The sequence below is a fragment of the Lepidochelys kempii genome, chromosome 1, assembly GCF_965140285.1.
Source record: "Lepidochelys kempii isolate rLepKem1 chromosome 1, rLepKem1.hap1, whole genome shotgun sequence".
In the NCBI taxonomy this organism is placed as follows: Eukaryota; Metazoa; Chordata; order Testudines; family Cheloniidae; genus Lepidochelys; species Lepidochelys kempii.
In genome coordinates this window covers 8,392,482-8,418,058 of record NC_136380.1, presented here as the reverse complement: position 1 = coordinate 8,418,058, position 25,577 = coordinate 8,392,482, and the positions used below count along the sequence as shown (strand labels likewise).

Sequence of the window (25,577 nt, the reverse complement as noted above, 5' to 3'; positions counted from 1 at the left end):
ATATATTACCTATTAATATGGGGTGGGGGGAGTGTGCGTATATGTGACCATAATGCCTAGAGAGGCCTCACTGAGAGTGCTTAATCAGGCAAACTGCAAAGAATGGGGTAGGCATTCCCCAAAAGTGGTGGTCCTTCCTAAATAATTAGATTTACCCAGCCAGTAACGAAACAGTTTCTATATTACCTTACTGGTTACCAAGAAGCCCAAAAATACAGTTTCCCTTAAGTAATTCAGCCCTGGGCTCCCACCCGGACAGCCAAGTCAAATGTGGTGAGGATTACTTAAAATCTTTTTCACCATATATAAAGTTTTACCAATCCCAAGAGTTCAGAAATACTACCCAGCAGGTCAGTGAATATTTCAGATCTTACCCAAATACATGCTTCCAGCCAATTCTTATTAACTAAACTAAGATTTATTAAAAAGGAAAAGAAAGAGTTATTGTGGTTAAAGATCATTATGCATACAGATATAAGTATGCCAACATTTTTATGGCTGACTTACAACAACTCTTCCTCAGCTCTCGTCCCCTAATGCCCTACTCTACTTGCGCTACATTGATGACATCATCATCTGGACCCATGGAAAAGAAGCCCTTGAGGAATTCCACCATGATTTCAACAATTTCCATCCCACCATCAACCTCATCCTGGACCAGTCCACACAAGAGATCCACTTCCTGAACACTACAGTGCTAATATGCGATGATCACATAAACACCACCGTATACCAGAAACCTACTGACTGCTATTCCTACCTACATGCCTCCAGCTTTCATCCAGACCACACCACACGATCCATTGTCTACAGCCAAGCTCTACAATACAACCGTATTTGCTCCAACCCCTCAGACAGAGACAAACACCTACAAGAGCTCTATCAAGTGTTCTTACAACTACAATACCCACCTGCTGAAGTGAAGAAACAGATTGACAGAGCCAGAAGAATACCCAGAAGTTACCTACTACAGGACAGGCCCAACAAAGAAAATAACAGAACCCCACTAGCCGTCACCTTCAACCCCCAACTAAAACCTCTCCAATGCATCATCAAGGATCTACAACCTATCCTGAAGGACGACCCATCACTCTCACAGATCTTGGGAGACAGGCCAGTCCTTGCTTACAGACAGCCCCTGAACCTGAAGCAAATACTCACCGGCAATCACACGCCACACAACAGAACCACTAACCTAGGAACCTATCCTTGCAACAAAGCCCGTTGCCAACTGTGTCCACATATCTATTCAGGGGACACCACCATAGGGCCTAATCACATCAGCCACACTATCAGAGGCTTGTTCACCTGCACATCTACCAATGTGATATGTGCCAGCCATGCCCCTCTGCCGTGTACATTATCCAAACCGGACAGTCTCTATGTAAAAGAATAAATGGACACAAATCAGACATCAAGAATTATAACACTCAAAAACCAGTCGGAGAACACTTCAATCTCTTTGGTCACTCAATTACAGACCTAAAAGTGGCAATTCTTCTACAAAATAACTTGAAAAACAGACTCCAAGGAGAGACTGCTGAATTGGAGTTAATTTGCAAACTGGATACAATTAACTTAGGCTTGAATGAAGACTGAGAGTGGATGGGTTATTACACAAAGTAAAACTATTTCCCCATGTTTACCTCCCCCACCCCACTGTTCCTCAGATGTTCTTGTCAACTGCTGGAAATGGCCCACCTTGATTATCACTACAAAAGGTTTTTCCCCCCTCGCTCTCCTGCTGGTAATAGCTCACCTTACCTGATCATTCTCATTACAATGTGTATGGTAACACCCATTGTTTCATGTTCTCTGTGTATATAAATCTCCCCACTGTATTTTCCACTGAATGCATCCGATGAAGTGAGCTGTACAGCTCACGAAAGCTTCTGCGCAAATAAATTTGTTAGTCTCTAAGGAGCCACAAGTCCTCGTTTTCTTTTTGCGGATACAGACTAACACGGCTGCTACTCTGAAACAGATATGAGTATAGTTCTTAAGTCAGTTTCATAGCAGAGATGGTGAGCTGCCTGTAGAGCCTGACAGCTGCGCCACAATGCTATCCAGAACCGCCTGGTGAAAGCCATCACACCGTGCTTAGGGGAGGTCGCCGTGAACTGCGCCATCCCCAGTACTGACAGCCAGTTGCGACCCGACGTGGGAGTCACCGACAAGGCCCAGAAAAAGATCATCCTTGTCGACATCACGGTCTCCTTCGAGAACAGGACCCTGGCCTTCCGCGAAGCCCAAGCTCGTAAGCTGGAAAAATACGCCCCACTGGCCGACACCCTGAGAGCGAAGGGCTACGAGGTGCAGATGGATGCCCTGATCGTCGGAGCCCTGGGCGCTTGGGACCCCTGCCACGAGTGTGTGCTGCGGACCTGTGGGATCGGTCGACGCTACACACGGCTCATGTGGCACTTCATGGTCTCGGACACCATCCGATGGTCCAGGGACATCTGCATCAAACACATCACCGGCCACCGACAGTACCAGGAGGTGTGAGCCGGTACGACATCGTGCATCAACTATGGAAAAGGGACTGAGAGACTTTTTCCATTGGACCATATGAACTGGAACCATAAACTCACTGAACATTAAATCCCACCAAATGAGGGTAGATCCATCCTCATCATCGTATCCACTCATTATACTCCACACCTGAACATAGCCATTATATGGAAAACATACCCCCGTATCTCAATGTCTGTACTTTGACCCATTAAACTTTTATCCCCAATCAGGAGATTGCAGATTATGTATTCCTTATGCCACCTGTTCCTAAACCGAATTTTGCAGCCCTTGATAATCTGTACCTTATTCCCTGATAACCAGAAACTTCTATGCTTAAACTCTGTACTGTTTTCTTTTTACTTCAACATTATCTTAATAAAATTATTAAATCTGTTCTTATCAGTTCTTCCAGAATTAATTCCATAGTCTATAGACCAATAGGCAATCCGTGTATAGAATTGGTTCAAATCCTTCCATAAGAATTTGCAGGGACATCCCAGGGTACCTGAAGACCTCAGTCTTGCAGCTTGCTTCCCCTGACAAAGTTTAAGCAGATGTGAGATGACAGGATCCTTGAGTTCTTTTATAGATCTCTGGCAGGTTACGATAGCCTCTTGATAGCAGATAATACAGTGGACCTTCCTTGGATGAAGAATAGATAATACACATTGTTGCTTTGAAGTCAATTCCTATTTGCTATGTAATCACAGGTAATTAGTTGCATTGATTAGCATAATGCAATTGACCATTTAAACGTTCACAGGTAGTTTGCTACAAACTTCAAAGAGAAATAAAGACAATGATATTACACCACGTTTCATCTAATTGCTAATATTCCCTTTTGCTCTCTGTATCAATAGAATATTAGTAACAAAATGTTGCAGACAGAAACTGATGTTTAGCGTCTACATGCTAATTAGATCACACTGTTAAACTCCTAACGGTTTAACTCTGACAAAGACAGTTAGTATTTACTTCTAATTCTATGACAATATCGGTTTGCGTTTCAAAGGATTTAGTCCACTTACGTGGCTTTGATAATTATCTACAAGAAATGGCCCTGTTTACCATTTCAGTACTTCTCTAATATGTTCTTAAAAGTTGATGTGGGTCACTTTAGCCTGCTGGTTGCTTAACCCTTTCTGGCTCAGTGTCACAGTACATAACCTATATGTATTGGCTAACAGCCGATTACAGTTGTATGCATTTGACCCGCTGAAGTGCTCTTGGAGATGATTGTTGCAGTAGTAGAAAGGACATTCTTCAAATAGTTGCTTCTTGCTTTCAGGTCCAGCAACATGTTTCAGGTGCCACTGCCACTGGATCGAGATGGGATCCTCTTCCGGCTCCGCTTTACCACCCTGGCTGTTGGGACCGTGTGTTGCCCGCTGTTTGGATTCCTTTTCTGCGTGATCTGGTCTCTGCTGTTCCACTTTCAGGAAACGACAGCTACTCACTGCGGTGTACGTGCCTTCAGCTTGGTAGAGAACTTACAGGGACCCACTAGACCCTGAGAGCAAAATCTGTTAAAGATGTGATTTCTCAAAGAATGGCAGTGTTGTCTAGTGAATAGAGTAGGAGACCTGGGCATCAGGAGTCCTGTGTTTTATTCCTGGCTTCCCTGGAGCTCAATAGGTGCTGTGTGAACTTGAGCAAGTTACTTTCTTTCTCTGTGCCTCAATTTCCTGATGTGGGAGCTAGGGATAGAACTTGCCCTTGTTAAGCACTCCGACATCTTAGAGAGCTGTAAATTGACCTATTCGCCTACAAAATCCCAATGCCTCTTCAACAAACTCTCCTTTTTCTCCCAGGTCCCCAATTACCTCCCCTCCATCAGTGCCGCGATTGGCGGCGAGACCCCTCAGCGCTACGTGTGGCGTTTCTGCATTGGCCTCCACTCGGCGCCCCGTTTCCTGGTGGCCATCGCGTACCGGAACCATTACCACAGCTGTCACTGCGCGCACCCTCGCTACCCACGGCTGTGCCGCATCAACTTCGCCCTCAACGTGCTCGAAAACCTCGCTCTCCTTTTGCTGACGTACGTCTCTTCCTCGGAAAACTATGGTAGGTTTCTACAGCGTGCTGTGCTGATTCTCTGGGTCGTAACAGTTGGGGTTCTGCACAGTCGTGAGTCACTTAATTACAGTTGTTTTTTTAATTTTTTTATTAGTGCTTATTTTTGGGATCATCGGTTCAGGAAAAAAATCAATAAAAATGCACACGTTCCATTAAAATCCATGGGCCCTGTATTAATAAAAATACCTGGGACTTGTATGTAGCAAGTGTTAACTAATTGATCCTCATGGTAGGGACGCTACATGGCCAAGATCACAGAGGAAGTCAGCGTTAGAGCTGGGATTGGAATTTAGGACTTCTTTGCTCAAAGTTGTGCACTCAGGCTGTGTCCCCCACTCTGCCACTTGCCCCATTGCAATAAGAAACACTACAGTCCGGGTTGAGTCTGGCTTGCATTCTAACTGCTTCTTTAGTTGCTTATAACTTTATCTCCGATAATTTCCTGTGTTTGGTCTCAAGGAAGGTGCTCTCATGGACTGGTAACTGGTTAAAAGGCAGGAAACAAAGGGTAGGAATAAATGGTTAGTTTTCAGAACGGAGAGAGGTAAATAGTCGGGTCCCCCAGGGGTCTGTACTGGGACAAGTCCTGTTCAACATATTCATAAATGATCTGGAAAAAGGCATAAACAGTGAGGTGGCAAAATTTGCAGATGATACAAAACTACTCAAAATAGTTACGTCCCAGGCAGACGGTGAAGAGCTACAAAAGGATCCCGCAAAACTGGGTGACTGGGCAACAAAATGGCAGATGACATTCAATGTTGATGAATGCAAAGTAATGCACATTGGAAAACATAATCCCAACTATACATATGCAATGATGGGGTCTAAATTGGCTGTTACCACTCAAGAAAGAGATCTTGGTGTCATTGTGGATGGTTCTCTGAAAACATCCACTCCATGTGCAGCGGCAGTCAAAAAAACTAACAGAATGTTGGGAATCATTAAGAAAGGGATAGACAGTAAGGCAGAAAATATCATATTGCCTCTGTATAAATCCATGGTACGCCCACCTCTTGAATACTGTGTGCAGATGTGGTCCTCCCATCTCAAAAAAGATATATTGGAATTGGAAAAGGTTCAGAAAAGGGCAACAAAAATTATTAGACATATGCAACAGCTTCTGTATGAGGAGAGATTAATAAGACTTGGACTTTTCAGCTTGGAAAAGAGACGACTAAGGGGGGATATGATAGAGGTCTATAAAATCATGAGTGGTGTGGAGAAAGTAAATCAGGAAGTGTTATTTACTCCTCCTCATAGCACAAGAACTAGGGGTCCCCAAATAAAATTAATAGACAGCAGGTTTAAAACAAACAAAAGGAAGTATTTTTTTCACACAACGCACAGTCGACCTGCGGAACTCTTTGCCAGAGGATGTTGTGAAGGCCAAGACACTAACAGGATTCAAAAAAGAACTAGATAAGTTCATGGAGGATAGGTCCATCAATGGCTATTAGCCAGAATGGGCAGGGATGGTGTCCCTAGCCTCTGTTTGCCAGAAGCCGAGAATGGGCAACGGGATGGATCACTTGATGATTCCCTGTTCTGTTCATTTCCTCTGGGGCACCTGGCTTTGGCCACTGTCCGAAGACAGAATACTGGGCTAGATGGATCTTTGGTCTGACCCAGTTTGGCCTTTCTTATGGAAGGTGAAGTTCTTGATTTTAAGTTAAAGCAAACTGCGTGGCCATTTTGTGTGTGGGGGGGTATCTGTGCATGGTGGGCTAGGAGATGCGCTTCTCCCATCTGTTTGCAACTGGGTAAAAATGCGTGCAGTTGGGTAACTCGGTTTAGTTAGCATGGTTTAATTTTCAGGTGTAGAGACAGACTGGTGCAGTTGTAGTCTGAATGACAACCCTGTAAGAATGGCACGATGGGCCTTTGTATGTCTAGCATTTGTGCCAGGTTTTTGAGCTGTCACCCTGGGATCTCAAAGACAAGCTGAGTTCTTTCTGACTTGCATGTTCGCCCCAGTAACAAAGATTCTGCAAGTCAATTTCAGGCCTCAGTTACACCTGTGATAACCCCGTGAGCCCAGTTCATCCCTGGTGACTTCAGTGGAGTTCCGCCAGTGAAACCAGCCCATTGCTTTCAACTGGATCAAATTGGTGGAGGTGGCCGGCTTTTGGAAGGTAGTTGTGGTGGTGCGTGACCCAGACTGGAACGGGTCGGACCATGGCATCGCTGCCTGCAGACGGCAGTGGAAGCAGGAGGGCGGAAAGCGGGTTTCACTGAGTGCATGTGGGAAGAAGGTGCCATTTCTGTACCGGCAACTTTCTGAGTAGAAGCCCTGGTATGAGGCAGCGACCCTCAGCAAGCCGGGCTCTAAGGCACAACAGCAGGACCAGGGAGGCAGAGAGCAGCTGTCCTGCTGGGAGTCAGATCGGGGTGGAGCTGTCTCTGGTGCCTTGACTTGGTGGTGATGAGGTCCCGGCCTCAGTTTGCTTGGGACTGGTGATATTGCCAGGAAGGATCAGTGGCCTGTTGGCACTTGGCCGTAGACATCCGGTGTAGTGGGGAGGAAAACAGTGATGATTACACATCAGGGAGACAACCCCCAGCCCACTGAACTCAATGGGTCGTTTCCTATTGATTTCAAAGGGGCCAGGATTTCCCAGCAGGTACCGGTGGTAGAACAGGGCAACCTGTGCCCTGGCTTGGTGTCGAGTGGGTGTGTGAAAAGACAGGGTCTTGCTATGCCGCCCCTGTCGGTGTGCAGGGCAAACAGCTCAGGAGGGTGGGAGATGCAGCACCTTTTAAGCTCTCAGTGTCTCGCAGGCTCCTGCTAGTCACTTGTCTTTCTACACATGCCCTCTGCCAGTTTGCCAGATACTCTGGTTCTGCTCACCCACTCGTTGCCGGGTTGGTGCTGTTTACAGGACCTTGTCCCTTGCTGCACTAGCCTGGAACCCCTGTTCACCTTCTCACTGAGTCAGGTCCAGACGCGTCCATTCTAGGCACTGGGCATTGTTAATGCCAGCTGTCATGGTTCACCTGTATTTCCCCCTCCGTGATCCAGCACGGGCATCCCCTCTCAGGCTTCCAGCTCCCCAGCCATCACTTCTCTGGGGTGGAGACCTGCGTCTCTCTCCCTCCTGACCAGGGCATTTCCAGGCTGCACAGCTCGCTGGCCAGGCTGTGAATACCCCAGCGAGGCAGACCGCCTCCGCAGGCCTGCTTTGCCTTCTCCTCAGAGGCTGTGAACAGTGAAGTTCCCACGCAGCTCTTGGGAAGCAAATTCATTGATGCCTAAGGTGGAGGCGCTGCAGAGAAAACGTGAAAAGCAAGCGACAAGCCTACCCCGGGGTGGGCAAACTTTTTGGCCCGATGGCCACATCTGGGTGGGGAAATTGCGTGCAGGGCCATGAATGTAGGGCTGGAATGGGGGTTGGGGTGCGGGGTGTGAGAGGGGGTGCGGGGTGCAGGAAGGTGCTTAGGGCAAGGGGTTGGGGCAGAGGAGGGCTGTGGGATGTACAAGAGGGCTCAGGGCAGGGGGTTGGGGTGCAGAAAGGGTGTGGGGTGCGGTGGGGGCTCAGGGCAGGGAGTTGGGGTGTGGCAGGGGGTTGGGGTGCAGGAGGGGTACGGGATGCGGCAGGGGGCTCAGGGCAGGGAGTTGGGGAGTGGCAGGGGATAGGGGTGCAGGAGGGGTGTGGGGTGCGGCAGAGGGCTCAGGGCAGGGAGTTCGGGTGTGGCAGGGGGTTGGGGTGCAGGAGGGGTGCGGGGTGCGGCAGGGGGCTCAGGGCAGGGAGTTGGGGTGTGGCAGGGGGTTGGGGTGCGGGGCACAGCAGGGGGCTCAGGGCAGGGGGTTGGGGTGTGGCAGGGGGTTGGGGTGCAGGAGGGGTGCGGGGCGCGGCAGGGGGCTCAGGGCAGGGAGTTGGGGTGTGGCAGGGGGTTGGGGTGCGGGGCGCGGCAGGGGTCTCAGGGCAGGGGGTTGGGGTGTGGTAGAGGGTTGGGGTGCAGGGTGCGGGCTCCGGCTCGGCACCGCTTACCTGGGGTGGCTCCGGGGTGGCAGCGGCACCCCGTCCCTGTGGCCTCCACGGGAGAGGAGGGCAGAGGGCTCTGCGGGCTGCCCCTGCCTGTGGTTGCCTCCCCTGAAGTTCCCATTGGCCGTGGTTCCCCGTTCCTGGCCAGTGGGAGCTGCGGGGGGCAGTGCCTGGAGGCGAGGGCAACGCACGGAGCCCTCTGCCCCAGGGACCGCAGGGACGTGGTGCTGGCCGCTCCCGGGAGTGGCAATCCCTCGGGCCGGATCCTGCTCGCGGGCCATAGTTTGCCCACCCCTGGCCTCCACGCTTGCTAATCAGCTCTCCCCAGCTCCAGCCAGGGCTCTGGCAGGTGGTCAGTCCTTCAAAGCATCAGGACGGTTTTCTGTGCTCATAAGTTCATTACAGCTGTTAGCTCAGAACAAGCACCCCCCAGAATCTGAGTCAGTTCTTCACACCCTTTGGGTCTTTGATGTGTCCTCATGGACCAGGCGCTGCTTCAGCACCAGAGGGAGTACGTTTGCAGACACCTCCCCCTAGAGAGTTCCTGGGAAACCCACGTAGCTTTCAAACTTCACAGCATTTTCAATTAGTCCTTTGAAGCTCATAGCACTTCTCAGGGTTTGCATTAGTCAAGTCTGCTCCCGAGAGACATTACACATCATCTCACAATAAGACATAAACATTTGCCATTTTTAATACAGTGAACTCCTAAGATATTTAAACTTAATTTGCTACGATATTGCAGGAAATCACCGTCTGTCGCATCAATGTATTTGTTTGAAGTGTTGTAGCCAGGTTAGTCCCAGGATACGAAAGAGACAGAGTAGTTGAGGTAATAGATTTTACTGTACCAGCTTCACACAATGAAGGATGACCCAACACTCTCACAAATCTTGGGAGACAGGCCAGTCCTTGCCTACAGACAGCCCCGCAACCTGAAGCAAATACTCACCAACAACCACATACCACACAACAGAACCACTAACCCAGGAACTTATCCTTGCAACAAAGCCCGTTGCCAATTGTGCCCACATATCTATTCAGGGGACACCATCACAGGGCCTAATCACATCAGCCACACTATCAGAGGCTCGTTCACCTGCACATCCACCAATGTGATATATGCCATCATGTGCCAGCAATGCCCCTCTGCCATGTACATTGGTCGAACTGGACAGTCTCTACGTAAAAGAATAAATGGACACAAATCAGATGTCAAGAATTATAACATTCATAAACCAGTCGGAGAACACTTCAATCTCTCTGGTCACGCAGTCACAGACATGAAGGTCGCTATCTTAAAACAAAAAAACTTCAAATCCAGACTCCAGCGAGAAACTGCTGAATTGGAATTCATTTGCAAATTGGATACTATTAATTTAGGCTTAAATAGAGACTTGGAGTGGCTAAGTCATTATGCAAGGTAGCCTGTTTCCTCTTGTTTTCTCCTATCCCCCCCCCCCCCCCCCGATGTTCTGGTTTAACTTGGATTTTAACTTGAAGAGTGGTCAGTTTGGATGAGCTATTACCAGCAGGAGAGTGAGTTTGTGTGTGTATGGGGATGGGGGGGATGTGAGAAAACCTGGATTTGTGCAGGAAATAGCCCAACTTGATTGTCATGCACATTGTGTAAAGAGTTGTCACTTTGGATGGGCTATCACCAGCAGGAGAGTGAATTTGTGTGGGGGGGGTGGAGGGTGAGAAAACCTGGATTTGTGCTGGAAATGGCCCACCTGATGATCACTTTAGATAAGCTATTACCAGCAGGACAGTGGGGTGGGAGGAGGTATTGGTTCATATTCTCTGTGTATATATAAAGTCTGCTGCAGTTTCCACGATATGCATCTGATGAAGTGAGCTGTAGCTCACGAAAGCTTATGCTCTAATAAATTGGTTAGTCTCTAAGGTGCCACAAGTCCTCCTTTTCTCTTTACACAATGCACAATGTGGAACTCTTTGCTGGAGGATGCTGTAAAGGCCAAGACTATAACAGGGTTCAAAAAAGAATTAGATCTGTTTATGGAGGATAGGTCCATCAATGGCTGTTATCCAGGATGGACAGGGATGGTGTCCCTAACCTCTGTTTGCCAGACGCTGGGAATGGGTGACAGGGGATGGGTCACTTGATGATTCCCTGTTCTGTTCATTCCCTCTGGGGCACCTGGCACTGGCCACTGTCAGAAGACAGGACACTGGGCTAGATGGACCTTTGGTCTGACCCAGTGTGGCCGTTCTAATGTTCTGTTGGTGGAAGATACAAGCTTTTGAGCTACACAGAGGTCTTTTCCAGGTCTGGGGAAGGAAATCGGAGCGTGTGAGCTAAATATGAGTTGGGATAGATTGTTCAGCGTAAGGGGTAACGAGTTGGCATTTGCAAATCGACTGCTGAAATATTGCAATGAGCCTGTTTATGTCATCCCTAGGTCAGAAGTCTGAATCTAGCTCCAGGTGGCAGTGACAGAAAGTCCTTACCTCCTGATGGCTGTTAGGTGGCCTATCTGAAATGGGTTGGTTGGATCTCAGTGCAGTGCATTGTGGGCAAGGACCCAGGTAACAAACACCTCCAAAATGAGGCGTTAATTGGCCCTCTTGCTGGAAGCCTCTGCAGAGGGCCAAGGCCTGAATGGGCCCTGGAAACTGACCGCCCCTCTCAACCCTGCAGGCACCTTGCCCAGGCCAGGTTTGATGTGCATTACATGGATGATGAATAGGAAGCTCGCATTGCTGCAGCTCCTGGTCTCTGGATACAGGGCTTGTCACGCTAGCCCTGTTCGCTGTGCTCCTCTTCCAAGGACGGGAGGAAGCTATTTAGATTTAGGCCTTCAGAGCTGGCGAGTTCCTGAAATGGGGAGCAGGGGATTTGCCAAGTTTGGGGAAAAATGGTTGAGAAAGAAGGTATAAAGGCGTGAGAATGGGTCTGAGTGTTCCCCTCCCTGATCTTCACTGATGCGCGGGTTATCCTGGGGCAAGCAGCCACCCTGATGTAAACTGTGCTATTCCCTAGAACTCCCTCCCCAACTTACCAACACAGTGCATCAGTGTCTGGTCCTCAAGGCACTGGGACGGGCGAATGCCCCAAAGAGTTCATCCGATGAAGTGAGCTGTAGCTCACGAAAGCTTATGCTCAAATAAATTGGTTAGTCTCTAAGGTGCCACTAGTCCTCCTGTTCTTTTTCCAAAGAGTTCAGTGACTCATAGATGGATTCTGGTGCCCCAAAGCGCATTGATGCCTTTGCTTCCTTGAGGCCTCCGTGTGGCTGGACGTGCCACCAGTAACCTTCTGAACAGGCTCGCCCACCACATTAAAAGATTCCCTTGAGGGCTCAGTCAGTCTCCATCCGCTGCAGAACCCCTGAGACAGACATTCCCCCCAAATCTTACGTCCTCTGTGGCTTGTCCAGAGCGCATTGTGAGTATTGGACTGGAAGTCCTGGGAGCGCATTGCATATGTGAGCAAGGTTTGGGGAACAGTTCATACCAGTTCTCCCAGCCCCGTTATTATGGGCTGACGACCTTAGCATTGACCAACTCCCTTGTTTCCACTGAAACGAAAACAGGCTTCCTTTGACAGTCTCTGGCAAGGGATCTCCAAGGTTATTCTTCACGATGAATTCGCTGTTTATTACCACCCCGTGCCAGACTTCTTTTACCCTGAAATAAGACACCTACGTTCTTTTGTTATTGTAGGGTTGCTTGTAAGTGCAAGGCTGCAGAAGCTGCTTGGTGGATAAGTTTGTGGGGAAAGGGTTGTGATCTTTTTTCTTAATTTGAACCATTTATTTTAAAATGACCCACCCAGAATCACACGGGCTTCTCTAATGGGAGTGAGAACACCTTTAGTTCCTCTGCCCGGATTGGCAACGTTCCTCTAAAGAGGTCAGAGGTTACATCTCTGTCCTGACTCAGAATCTATGTGCAGTCAGTTACCCAGAGGGAGTCTCGCTATTATTAACAAGAATAATAACTGCTCATTGTCTGTCTGGTGGTTAGATCAAGGGGTTGGGAGCCCGGAGACGAGGCTTCTCTTCCTAGTTCTGCCACTGACTCACTGTGGAAGTGACCTAACATCTCTGTGCCCCAGTTTCCCCATCTGTAGAATGGAGATAATGACACTGACCTGTTTTCCAGGTTTGCACGTCTGTAAAGCATGTCAGGCTAAATGCAAAGGTGCAGGGCAGTCATCCGGTAATGACCCTTTGGCCTCGTCTGGCCCCTTCCAGTTCAGGCTGTGAACAGGCTTTATGCACATGAGAGAATACGGCCTCCCATTCCCCCTGCGAGGAGGGGAGTGACATTGTCCCTGCTGTATAGATGGGGACAATGACACCACCAAGCAGCCTCGTTGTCAAACCTCCTCCCCCCCCCCCCCCCCCCGGCCCCTTTGCATAAGAATTGGTGTCACTCAGCTGATTCCTGTGCTCAGATTACACCCTGCCCCAAAGCCACATTATAAGCCAGGGTGGGCAAACTTTTTGGCCCGAGGGCCACATCTTGGTATGAAAATTATATGGTGGGCTGTGAATGCTCACGAAATTGGGGTTGGGGTACAGGAGGCGTGAAGGCTCTGGCTGGGGCCAGAAATGAGGAGTTCAGGGTGCAGGAGGGGGCTCCGGGCTGGGGCAGAGGGTTGGGGGGCGGGAAGGGAAAGGCTCTGGCCGGAGGTGCGGGCTCTGGGGTGAGGCTGGGGATGAGGGATTTAGGGTGTAGGAGGGTGCTCCAGGCTGGGGCCAAGGGGTTCAGAGGGCGGGAGGGGGATCAGGGCTGGCGCAAGGGGGTTGGGGCATGGGGGGGTGAGGGCTCTGGGGTGGGGCCAGAAATGAGGTGTTCAGCGTGCGGGAGGGGACTGTGAGCTGGGGGAGGGGGTTGGGTGCGGGAGAGGGGTCAGGGCTGGGGCAGGGGTGGAGGCTCCAGGTGGCGCTTACCTGAAGCAGCTCCTGGAAGCAGCAGCATTTCCCCTTTCTGGCTCCTATGCGGAGGTGCGGCCAGCTGACTCTGCGTGCTGCCCTGTCTGCAGGCACCGCCCCTACAGCTCCCATTAGCCGCAGTTCCCGACCAATGGGAGATGCAGGGGTGGCGCTTGGGGCAGGGGCAGCACACGCAGCCCCCTGGCTGCCCCAATGCGTAGGAGCCAGAGGGGGGACATTCTGCTGTTTCCGGGAAACTCAGCATACGTGCCCGGAGCACCCTCCAACCCCGCTCCCTGGCTGGAGCGCAGGAGCAGGACAAGCCCTAGACGCTGCTCCCCAGCAAGAGTTCGAGGGCCGGTTTAAACCGTATGGAGGGTCGGATGTGGCCCCCAGGCCGTAGTTTGCCCACCACTGTTCTAAGCCCTGGGGGGGTGCTCTCTTTCCTGCTCCGTGCACACTGAGAGCACGCCCCAAAAAGGCAGTGGAGTGACGTCACATGGCTGGCCCCTGATTCCCCAGCTTGTTAGCGGCAGCACCATGAATAGAGCCCCAGAGCTTTGGGTCCCGGGTCACTACTAGGCAGTAGTGACCCAGCTCCTCCAAGCCTCTCAGCAGGGGCCTTGTAATGCACTCTGCCTTCTCCTTGCTGTGGCCTCCCCAGCATTCCTCAGGCAGCTCCCTTTGGCTCATTTCCATGCTCCGCATTAACGGGAAACCTGTTTTCTTGTCGATGCAGCAATCCACGAAAACGCCTTCATCCTCTTTATCACCTCGGCCCTGGGCCACATGCTCCTGACTTGCATTCTGTGGCGGATGACTAAGAAAAACACAGTAAGTCCCGAGGTACAGTAACCTTCCCTTTTCTACTGTCACTGCTCTTCTCTTGGGTGGGCTGGGGGCGCACAGCTGGGGGCGGAGGGCTTCGTGTCTGTCTCTCGTGAGCATGAAAGCGCCGCGATGGGGCAGGATGTCGGAGCGACTTTAGGGGGTGAAACAGACCAAGGGGAAAGGTGATGACTGAAAAACGTGTGACGGGCCAGTTAACCAAAAGGAATTGAGCATTTATCGGCACACAAGCAGCTCTGAAGGCTTTGATTTCCTACTTGCTTCTCCGAAACCGTGTGCCGGGGTTAGAGTTGGAACCAAAACCAGTAGCTGGTTAAGGCCTCTTCTGTGACCCTGCTTTCCCTGACCCAGTACGCTTGGTTGATGGAGCGCCTGCTTTGGAATCGGGACTCTGGTTGCTTGGTTGCCTTGCGGGCTGGGAGCTCGTGTTTTGTGGAAGAGTGAAGGCATCTGGTCTTGCAAGCAAACTGGAAAGGAATTCATTTCATTATTAATACACACCAGCAGAGGGCGATATTAGCCACACTAGTTTTTCTACATTAAAATATTTTGCACAGCTGTAAGCCTTCCCTCCAAGATCTCCAAGCTATTTACTGTCCCTCTGTAATCCTCTCAGCGCCCTGCAAAGAGGGGTTAGTCCCATTTTTCTCGGCTGGTAAACTGTGGCACGAAGGGGTTAAGTGACTCCTCTGTCATATAGCAAGTCAGAAATCGAACACAGGAGTCCTGACTCTCAGTCCACTGCTCCAAGCACTGGACAGGCTCCTACTTCCACTCCCTGCTCTGGAGAGAGTCGGGCTGCTGGTTTCCAGCATGCTGATAGTTTAACCTGCGTTGGGTTGTTTGAGTAGTGGGATGGCAAATGCTGGTTCGGGAGCACTAGAGGAGCTTTGTTCGCTAGCCTGTGGGCTCCAGCTTTTAGGCTCTTTATTTTTTAGGCTAAGCCTTTGCATGTTCCCAGATCCTTCTGGATCTCAGTGCTCCCTAACTCCCCAGCTCCTGCTGGCATCTTCCTGTTTCCCTTCTCCCTCTGGTGCCCACTGGACAGATGCCCCATGTGACAATGGGAGCCAGCTGAGGTCACTCAATTAGGGTGAGCTGCAAACAGAACGGGGCAGACAAATCCCAAACGCTGGTGGATATTCCAGTACTTAGATTTACCAAGCCAGCACAAAACTGCTTCTATAGTACCTCACTGGTTACTCAGAAGTCCAAATAATGCAGTTCCCTTAAAGCGCCCAGCCTCAGGCCTCCCTCCAGACACACACATCAGATATGATGATAATTACTGAAAATCTTATCTCATCCTATAAAAGGAAAGGTTCTTCCAGCCCCAAAGGATCAGCCACACACCCAGCTCCAATTATAACTTAGATCTTACCCAAAATACACGCTTATAGTCAATTCTTATTAACTAAACTAAAATTTATTAAAAAAGAAAAGAGAGCATGTGTTGGTTAAAAGATCAGTACACATACAGACTTGAATTCAATTCTTAAGGTTCAGATACATAGCAGAGATGAGCTTGTAGTTGCCAAAAGTCCTTTTAGAAATAGTCCATAGGTTATAGTCCAATGTCCATATTCAGGGTGACTCAAGCCAGTGACGGGGGATCTCAATTATTGTGGCTTAAGGTTTCCCCCTCTTGAAACCCCAAGCAGATCTGAGATAAAATAGGATCATGTCCCCGGGTTTTTATACATTTTCCAGCAGCCTCTTGGTCTGAGAGAATAAGCTTAATCTTCTGTCTCCCAAACACCCTGGCTTTTAGCATAGTGTAATTTATCCATTAAACAGTTCCTTTACAGTTTATCACAACCTTCAAAGCGACATATAGACAATAATGCTATTTCACTCAAGTGTCATCATAAATGTTAATAATCCTTTTTTGATCTTTGAATCAAAGCTATAATAACAGACAAGACTTGTTTGCTTACATCACAAGACGTGAGCAAACAGCTACCCTTCTATCTCTAACAATGCCAGCTTGCATTTCAAAGCTCTGTTCATTTACATATCTTCCTAGCCAGTCTTTAAGGTTCGGCCATGGGTCAGGTCAGTCTGTGAGTTAATTAACTCTTTCTGGCCCTGTGTCACCTTCCAATGAGGTATTATAGTACACTCCTAAGGTCACACCCCATCCCAGAAATCCTGCTCACAGATTGCCCTGTGGTTGGCAGCCTCAGCTGCAGGGCAGACAGACCTGGAGATATGCCCAGGAATTCAGCCCTTCCCTCTGGGTCCCGGTCTCCGCTGAGGCATGCTGACCGCAGGAGAAGCTTGCGCTACAGCTGCAAAGTAGGCGCCTTCGGGCTCCGGGGCTGTCAGCCTGACCCCTTTCACCCAGCAGGGAAATCGACAAAGGCTTAGGCCGGGTCTGCACTAAAAAATTATGTCGACTTACCGTACGTCAGCGCACAGCCACCACGCTTACTAAATCGCGCGCGTGCTTGGCGTCTTGCGTCAGCGGTGCATGTCCTCACCGGTCACGCTGGTATCGGTTGTACTCTCAGGGTGAGGCATTGCGGGGTGGCTCCTGCAAGCCAGTGACAGTCGCTGTAAGCAACACGGCTCTCCACTGACACTGCATCGACCTGATGACATGTCCACCATGACTCTGTGCTGCTCGGGGAGGTGGTGGTATTAAGTCGGCATAGAGAGGCACTTACGTCAGTGGGAGAGATTAATAAGACCGGGACTTTTCAGCTTGGAAAAGAGACGACTAAGGGGGGGATATGATAGCGGTCTATAAAATCGTGACAGGTGTGGAGAAAGTAAATCAGGAAGTGTGATTTACTCCTCACAACACAAGAACTAGGGGTCACCCAATGAAATTAATAGGCAGCAGGTTTAAAACAAATAAAAGGAAGTATTGCTTCACACAACGCACAGTCAACCTGTGGAACTCCTTGCCAGAGGATGTTGTGAAGACCAAGACTATAACAGAGTTCAAAAAAGAACTAGATAAGTTCATGGAGGATAGGTCCATCAATGGCTATTAACCAGGATGGGCAAGGAAGGTATCTCTAGTCTCTGTTTGCCAGAAGCTGGGAATGGGCGACACGGGATGGATCACTTGATGATTACCTGTTCATTCCCTCTGGGACACCTGGCATTGGCCACCGTCAGAGACAGGATGCTGGGCTAGATGGACCTTTGGTCTGATCCAGTATGGCTGTTCTTAAGTGAAGACGCTTCCACAGCTAGGTTAATGCAAGGCAGCTTACATCAACCTCACCGCATAGTGTAGACCAGGCCTTAGAAACCAGCATCTGCCTGTGGTGGGAAATGGTGCCTTGAGTCCATGGAGAGTTGACAAGTCACATGGTCTTCGGGTGGCCACTTGTCACATGGTACGCAGGCCCCCGTAAGGCCATTGCGCACAGCTTCAGCAGATCTTGGACTCGCAACCCCCTACCAGGGAGGTGGGCTCACTGCGCCCAGGTGAAATAATCCCATCTAACACCCTGAACGGGCCACCTCCTCCTGCAACACCCCTCTCGGACTCTCACCTGCATATTGGCAGAGGTTTTCCAAATGACGCGACTGTTTTAGCTGACTCATTTCAAGCGAGTGCTTGAAGAACAAAGCTCCAGCTAGTGAGGACTAAAGCTCCCATCGGTTAGGGTTGGCTGCAGGTTGCCTGATGGTACCATCTGTCAGGGATGCTCTAGGTATACTTAATCCCACCTCGGCGCAGGGGGATGGACTAGATCAGGGTTTCTCAACCCCTGAGTCGCAACTTAAAACTGGGTCACCATGGTGTGTCAAAGGGTTACGTGGGAGGCCCTGGGGGTGCTGCAGAGCCCCCCTGCCCCACAGCCGTCAGGGCTCAGCTCCCCATTGCGACCTGGTGCACTGGGTCCTGGCACCACTCAGGTTTGGCCCAGCCACCCCTCCATCGTCATGGCGCAGGGCCAGCTGGGCCAAATATGAATGAGTGGCACTGTCAGGGGGGCCGGGCCAAAGCTGAGTGGCACGAGGCCAACCCCAGAGGTCACGAGGCCAAGAGCGGGGAGCACAGCCCCGCGGGACAGGAGCTGCAGTACGTAGTGCATGTATCTAGTACGTGCTACGTTAATGTGTGCGTTCTATATCGTGGGTAAGAAATACTTAGTAAGCCAGATACTTTTTGCACTGTGGCTATTGAGTGGGTGGTGACAGGCCATTTTACAAATGGGTCCTGAGCCCACAAAGGTTGCAAATCACTGGACTAGATGACCTCTGGAATCCCTGGCAGCCCTATGTTTCTCCGATTCGATGGTTGGGAGTCCCTGAACATCGGGAGTGTTGGTCTATAGAGCATGTTATAACTTTTAACCATAATAGAAAACACGTGCATCGAGGTAAAGGCATCAGATTGTAATGTGATGACAAATCAGCCCCGGCATAAACACCACTTCTCGCTTCTGGGGTGAAAAAAATGAGAGAGAGAGAGAGATCCTTGTAGCCTTGGGGGAAATTCTCTAAGCTGGGAAGGAGACCAGGAATTCAGATCTGTCCAGGGTTTGCATGAGAGTGTACGGTTGCTGATGCTGGGGAACATCCTGGTTTTTTTCTGTTCGAGATGGCAGCAGAAGTCTTACAAAGCGTCGAAGTGTGTTATGGACAGTTTTGTAGCAATATAATGGGGGAAAGGAATGCATGGGGCGTCCAGCCGCAGCCTTCATTGCCACCGAACATCGCTTTTGTTGGCCGATAGTCTGTGAATCCAACCCAGGTTTTCAGCGTCCCCAGGTAACATCTCATCCGGGCGCTACCCTGGTCTAACCAGGGTGTTGCCCAGTGTTAACCCTGCCTGCAGGTGGCTGTGCCCACCTGGCAGGGCTGCTCCTCCAAAGCCCACATTGTGAAACCTGAATCTGCCAAGTCACCCAATCGGCCGTTTCATTAGGTCCTTCCGAGAAGATTAGGAAACTCGGTGGGAGGTGGCTTATGCTGCTCTCCCCGTGTATGTGCATGGTGGGGATGATGGCATTCCTTACACCACTCCTGATCCTTCTCCCTCGCCCCTCATCTACCCCTCTCTTTTACACCTCTCATTCCCTCCTCGGGGGAAGAACTCAGGACCAAAGGAGTTCAGAATCGTGTCTCCTTATTCCTGAGAGCCCAGTGGTGTCTTAGTCATTGTCCATCTCCAGTCCTCGTAACCAGAGCTTCTGCCATGACCTCTGGCAACACCCAAGTGGCCGTACCCTCGGGGATACGCTAGGGCTGCCTACATGCCTCTGGTTGGCAGAGCAGGTTGCTTATTCTCTGTGCGCACGTGTAGGTGTGATGTGCCGTGCAACCCTCTGGGGACACCCCCAGCCATAGCGAGGCCAGGCCTGCCCAGATCTTTCCACAAACGTAACCTTACAAAGACATGCTCTTGGCCTGCGTTTGGGCCCCGGCTGTGCTCATGGTCCATGACCGTCGTTGTCCTGTCATGCCCATCACTGTAGTATCTAGCAGCAGCCTCTGAAGGGTGCGCTTGAGGCCTGCCGCAAAGACCTAAAGCTTTTGGCTTCAGTTCCTCCACTTAGAGAGGTCTAGAAATCTGCTCCTAAGGTCTGCAGGACTCCAGCCCTGCTGGCAGGATGCTCCGAGCTCCGGTGGGTGCTCAGTCAGACCCAGGGGATGTGCGTTACTCCGGGCTCAACACCAAGAGGCATTGTCCTCTGGGCTGGCTGTGGAATGTGCTCCCTGTGGGTGCCACGGCTGAGCGTGCTGACAGCAGGGACCTCGCTCTCACCAGCGCCACTTCCTCTCCCTTTCCGGGCAGCGGTTCTGCGGACGGGGGGGAAGCTGGAGTCGCACCTCGGGGCCAGACAGGATGCATGGGGGGCAGCTGCTCAGTTGGCTTAAAGGTCTCTCCTGCCCTTCTCCGCCCCCCTCCCACCTGAGCATCTCAAGGCATTTTGCAGACGCTGATGCTTCAGCCTTGCAGCTTCCTTCCGAGGTAGAACGGCCTCGTTACCCCTGCTCAGCAGATAGGGACGCCGCGGCTCACAGAGGTTAAGCATCTTGCCCAAGGTCCCCCAGAGCCAGAGTCTGAATCCAGATCTCCGGACCGCTGGTCTCCCGCGCTAGCCCCCGGACACGCACTTGCTTCTCTGCCACGCCTCCTTCCAGCGACGCTCGCCCGGGGCTAGCTGGCTGCCGTTAACACTGGGCGCCAGGAGGTGGCGCTGTGACGTGGGGAGAGGGGCAGCTGGCTCGTCGCAGGTGAAATGTATCTGAAATAAATGGGTCAGGGTTTCCGTTCGCCCCGGAGCGCGTAGCGGTGGGAACTGCTGGAACCTGTGCAGGCCTTCCCATACTGGGCGTCATCGTCACTACACTGATCTGTTTGTGCAGCAGAGAGCCCTGGCTGGGAGACGGTCTCGGTCGCAGGCTGGCCGGCCCTTGGAGGAAAGCGGGGCTCAGCCCTGCCTGTGGCCGCCGACCTAGGGCTGAAAGGATCGGGCAGCTTTAATGATCATCACTGACCCCAGCTCGAGGGGGCGGGGGGAGTTAGGAAACAGAGCTGAGAACTCAGCAGGGCAGTGAGGGCCAGGAGCTTGGGCTAGCTGGCTGGGCTCCGAGAGAAGGAGGCTGGTAAGCCTTCAAGGAGCAGCCTGGAAGTTTAGAGGGGGCAGAGGGGGGCTGGGTAACCTCCAGTTCTAAAGGGGAGAGAGCCGGGGGACAGCCTAGGGGCTCTGTTGAGCTGGGGACCTCCTGAAGGAGAAGCTGTGCCCCCAGCGAGGGTCTGGGCAGAGAGCCTGGTTTTCAGTTGCAGGATGGTAACAATGCAGTCCCCGAGACAGGATGCTGTTCGGTGACCGTCCTTCCTCATGTATTGAGGAGCTTGTGGGAGGAGGGAAACTGAGGACAGGCACCGCAGAACCACCCGAGACCAGCAGGGGGCGTTGCAACACTGGAAAGCCCATCCACAGTCTCACAGGCCCTGTCTGGCCTGAGCAATGCGAATCTCCTGGGGTTTCTGTCCTATTGCTTGGTGTGTTTTCCTGGGATGACCTTGATTTTGATGGGAGGAACCTCCTCCCCCTTCCCCTCCCCACCTGCCCCCCCAGCCTGCAGGCTTAGCTAACAGGATCCCAGAAAACCTCCCAGGCCTACAGATCTCCCCAGCCAAAACTGGATCGAACTCATGCTCTTACACGTACTATGAGTTCGTCAGCAGGTGGCATCTTATCCTTGGGCGCCTGCGGGGGCCGGTGCGCTGCCTGATGTCCTGGGGCAGGGGTCTGTCCCGGGGGCCGTGCTGGAATGAGAGGCCATTGGGCACTTCTTTTGGCTGGCTCCCAGGAGCAGGGCATTCAATTCAGCACGCAGCCTAGACCGAGCTGCTCCTGGCACTGCCATGCCCGGGGGGCGGGGGGGGCCACGCTGGAATCTTTCTCCCAATCTCGGCTGGCCTCTCCGAGCCAGTGCCAGCCAAATGCTTGGAACCTGGGGCTTGGGCCCGGCTCTTGCGACATGCAGGATATTTTGCAGGGGGCGGGAGGGCTCGGCTCAGCTGGAGAGCCCATCGGTGGTGGGGCCACATCCTCCTCCCTTCCTGGCTGTGCCGTTCGTGCCGGGGCTGGAACTGCCAGTCTCAGCACTGATTAGAGAGAAGTTGGGGCGGCAGCTGCTGACCTGGTAGGAAATTCTGACCGTGGGAGATTCTGGGGGAAAAACCCAGACAGTCTCCTTGTGCCAGGAAAGTGGCCCCACATCCTGACGGCAGCGCTGCTTTCCTGGCTGCAAACTCGGGGCCACCATCGGGCTCCCTTCTTCTCTTCCCCCACCCCAAGGGGCTGCAGAGGCGGGTTTCTGCCCTGGCTTCTGGCCTCCACCAGCGATCTGGGCAGGAGCAGCAGGCTGGGCATCAGGAGGGCCTGCTGGGGGGGGGGACAGAGCTCCGGGGGGATGCAGGGTGGCAGAACCAGCTAGTAGCAACGGTTGAAGGGGGGAGGTGCTGAGCTCCCTGCAGGAGGGAAGGGCTGGATGTGCCCACAGCAAGCCCATTTGGGACTCCAAGGAAGTATTCGAACCCAGCCCCACCCCCTCGCACTTAGAAATCCTCCTCCTGTGCCCAGCGGCCCCAGGCCGTTCCAGTTATGAGCCAGTTCCGAGGCACCATTTGCTTGGGAATCCGCTGGGCCCCTGTCTGACCCCCCCATTGGCCATAGACTCTCCGCCAGTTACCCCGGCCTTGCGCCCAGTGGCTCGGGTGTGGCTCGTGCAACTTCCAGAGACAGGCGTGAGATGGAGACTTCGCCCCTTCCCGGGCGACTTTGTTCCCAGGGTGAATTTCCCTGACTATGAAAAGTCGGGGCCTTATTTCTCGTTTAACGTTGCCTGACATTAACGTCCAGCCATTGGTTCTTGGGGCACTTCTCTCCGCTGCCTTCGGGAGCCCCGACTGGGATTTTAACATAAACCACCTCCTGACGCAGGGGAGGCCACAACTGGTCAGGGCCAAGGCTTTTTGCACCGCTTCTCCTTCAAGAGAACTGAGCAGGGAACTCCAGAATGGCAGCGAAGGCCCCAGAAAGCACCGAGGTTCTGGGGTCAGATTCCCGGGGCAGCGCCTGGAACCTGCCCCCTTTGCCAAGCATCACGCAGTGGGCACCATGCTGCCCAGGGCTGGCAGACCAGCGGCAATTCTCCTCCATGCAGCTGGAAGGCACAAGAGAGAGACTTGGCACTGAATAAAGGCATTTCCTTGATGTTGTACGTGGACGCTTGGGGTGGGGGACAGGTAAGCGAGACCTGGAAGGGTGGAGCAGGGTTAGGAATGGCCATTAGGGTCTACTCCAGGTCCCGTATCCCATGTGCTGGGGGCCAATTTCAGTGCTGCTGTAAGAGGGTACAACACCACTGGTGATGTAGGGATTTGTACTGGGGGGGCGAGGTACACCACCACTGTTTTTGTAGGGCTTTGCACTTGGGGGATGAGGGGGAGGGACACAACACCACTGGTTATGCAGGGGTTTGCACTGTGTGTGTGGGGGGCAAGATATAACATCCCTGGTTATGCTGGGGTTTGCACTTGGGGGGTACAACGCTGGTTATGCTGGGGTTTGCACTTGGGGGGGTCCAACGCCCCTCGTTCCGCAGGGGTTTGCACCGTGTATGGGTGTTTGTGTGTACGCATGTGTGGCCCCGACAGGAATCTGAAGTCTTGCAAAAGCATTGCGCTGATCACTGCTCATGTTGCAACCGTCTTTGAGCAAGGGCAGGAAGGCGCTGGGGAGAGACTTTGTAATGGGGAAGTAGAAACGCCAACCACCAGAGTTCAGTTTCCAGTTACAAGGCCGCCAGTAATGAGCAAACTAGCAAGGAAAGCTCCACTGTGGGGAGGAAAAGAGAGAGCAGGCCAGGTGTGGGGCGGTGCAGAGAGAACGAGGGAGGCAGAGAATGGGCTGAATAAAGGAGAGACCAGGGCAGGGAGCGGACCAGTTTGGAGCCATCCATCCCCCTCTGTCCCCTGCCCGGAGTTCTGGGCCAGCATCTGCATTTTCCCAAGTCTTTCCCGAGTTTCACGGCGTGTGTCCGCTGCAGCCCCCCGCCGAGCCTGGCTTTCCCCTACGGCGCGAACTGGCAGTACAGTCAGACGCGCTCGATCCAGTTTGCGTGTGGCGCTGCCCATGGAAACACATTTCCCCTCTTCCCGAGCAGCCGGCCTCTCCGCGCTCTGCACTTCCTGCTGCAAAACCTCCCACCGGCTTCTGGCTAATGAGCCTCTGATTCCAGCTCGGTTAGCAGGACTCTGTGCAGCGTCAAGGGGAGCTGAAAGACCACTCTGCTCTTCGGCATTCCCTGGGCTGCAGCCACGCCCTCTGGGCGCTGATTCCAGCTGAGCCCCCTGACCGGGAGCCCCCCAAATTGTATCTAGCGCCTCAGTGTGATGGGGGTGGTGCCTTGTGTCAGAGAGAGACCAAACCAAGACACGAGAGTTGCTGCGTGTTAACCCTGGTGTCCTGGCCAAACTGCAGTGCCATCCGGCTAGCTAAACTGACTCCTGCTTTCCCCGTTCGTTGTCTTATTCCCTTACCGTTCTGCAATGTGACTGTGGAGTCCTTCAACAGCGCCCAAGCTGGGCCCCAGAGGTGGCTGCATTTCTGTGGTGGGTGAAGCAGTTCCTAAACGCTCTGGCTGAGTTTGCAAAGGGCTTTGATGAAAGCTGCACTGTACGTCCAAATCTAGAGGTAGAGAAATGTGTGTGAGATGAATTATTTGTAGCCTTTAAAATGCATTTCTGGGCGGCCCTGAGCTCAGCAGAAAGGGGCATGATACAAAGGATCAGTCTTCCACGGGCATTTTTATAGTACTTGTCACATAAGAGGGAGCAAACGGAGGGTCGCTCTGTTCACACCCGTATGGCCTATGGGAGCTGTGAATCTGTATCAGAACCATGGACGAGGTCACCCAAACTCGGGGGTGTGCTAACACTTCAGCCACTACGCAGCAAGTGCAGCCCGCGGCGTTGCTGCTGGTCACTGAGATGAGCCAGCTATAAATACCGCCCCCCCCGAAATTCTCAGCACTGGAGCTGTATTTGTCCTCACGTTCACCACATGGGAGCCGGTGCAGAAAGCACAGACACAAACCGAGCTGGAGACAGAGCTGAAGCGTGTAGCGCTCAGCCAAATGCCTCTAGGATCCTGAAGTTCCCGCCAGAGGGATGTTTCCAGGCGGAGATCTAGGGGTAGGAACTCCAAGAAGGTCCCCGGAAGAGTTTGACTGGAGGGAGAGAGCTGAGGAGCTCTGGGATGGCTCAGAGGTGAAACGGGAGCAGTCCACACTGCGGTGCACTGTCTCTGCAGGTTTAAAGGCCCAAGGGGTTGATGGGGATTGAGATGACACTGGGGCCGCCAGGGGTCGGCACGACACAGCACTGGGCTTCCCGTTGTCCTGTCCAGCCTGGTGCAGAGGGGCAGGTAGCCCGGGGGCTTCGCGCTCGCTGGAAGGGAGCCACGTGGCTGAGGGGCTGTGGTTTTGTGGGCCGGGGGAGGAAGCTGTCTGCTCTCTTGCTGCTGACTAACTCCTGAGTGCATGGGAATCACGCCTCAGCTCGAGGTGTGCAAACAGCTGGACTAAATATACTTGGCCGTGGTTTCCTGGGCCAGAGACACGTGTGGTACCTACAGCCGCTGCACCAGGGCAGCTGCCTGGGACAGTGATCTGGCCCGGTGGGGGCCAGTGCCCAGCACCGCTCCCTGCCGTCTGCCCAGGGGGAAAGTGGGAAGCTGAAATGACTGACTGAGCGAGT

At 52.3% G+C, this 25,577-nt stretch overlaps 1 protein-coding gene across 3 annotated transcripts in view; it reads left to right on the top strand.

Annotated features, from left to right (window-relative positions):
* The window catches only part of PGAP2 (post-GPI attachment to proteins 2), a 40,915-nt gene that overhangs the window by 3,984 nt on the left and 11,354 nt on the right, over nt 1-25,577 (top strand). For 2 of the 3 annotated variants that reach the window (XM_073333162.2, XM_073333172.2), the window contains exons 2-4: nt 3,806-3,980; nt 4,329-4,581; nt 14,223-14,329. In XM_073333162.2, coding sequence (XP_073189263.1) covers nt 3,816-3,980; nt 4,329-4,581; nt 14,223-14,329 — 525 coding nt within the window. In that variant the 5' untranslated portion in view covers nt 3,806-3,815. The remainder of the gene's footprint in view (nt 1-3,805; nt 3,981-4,328; nt 4,582-14,222; nt 14,330-25,577) is intronic. The other variant, XM_078851878.1, reaches the window with a different exon arrangement.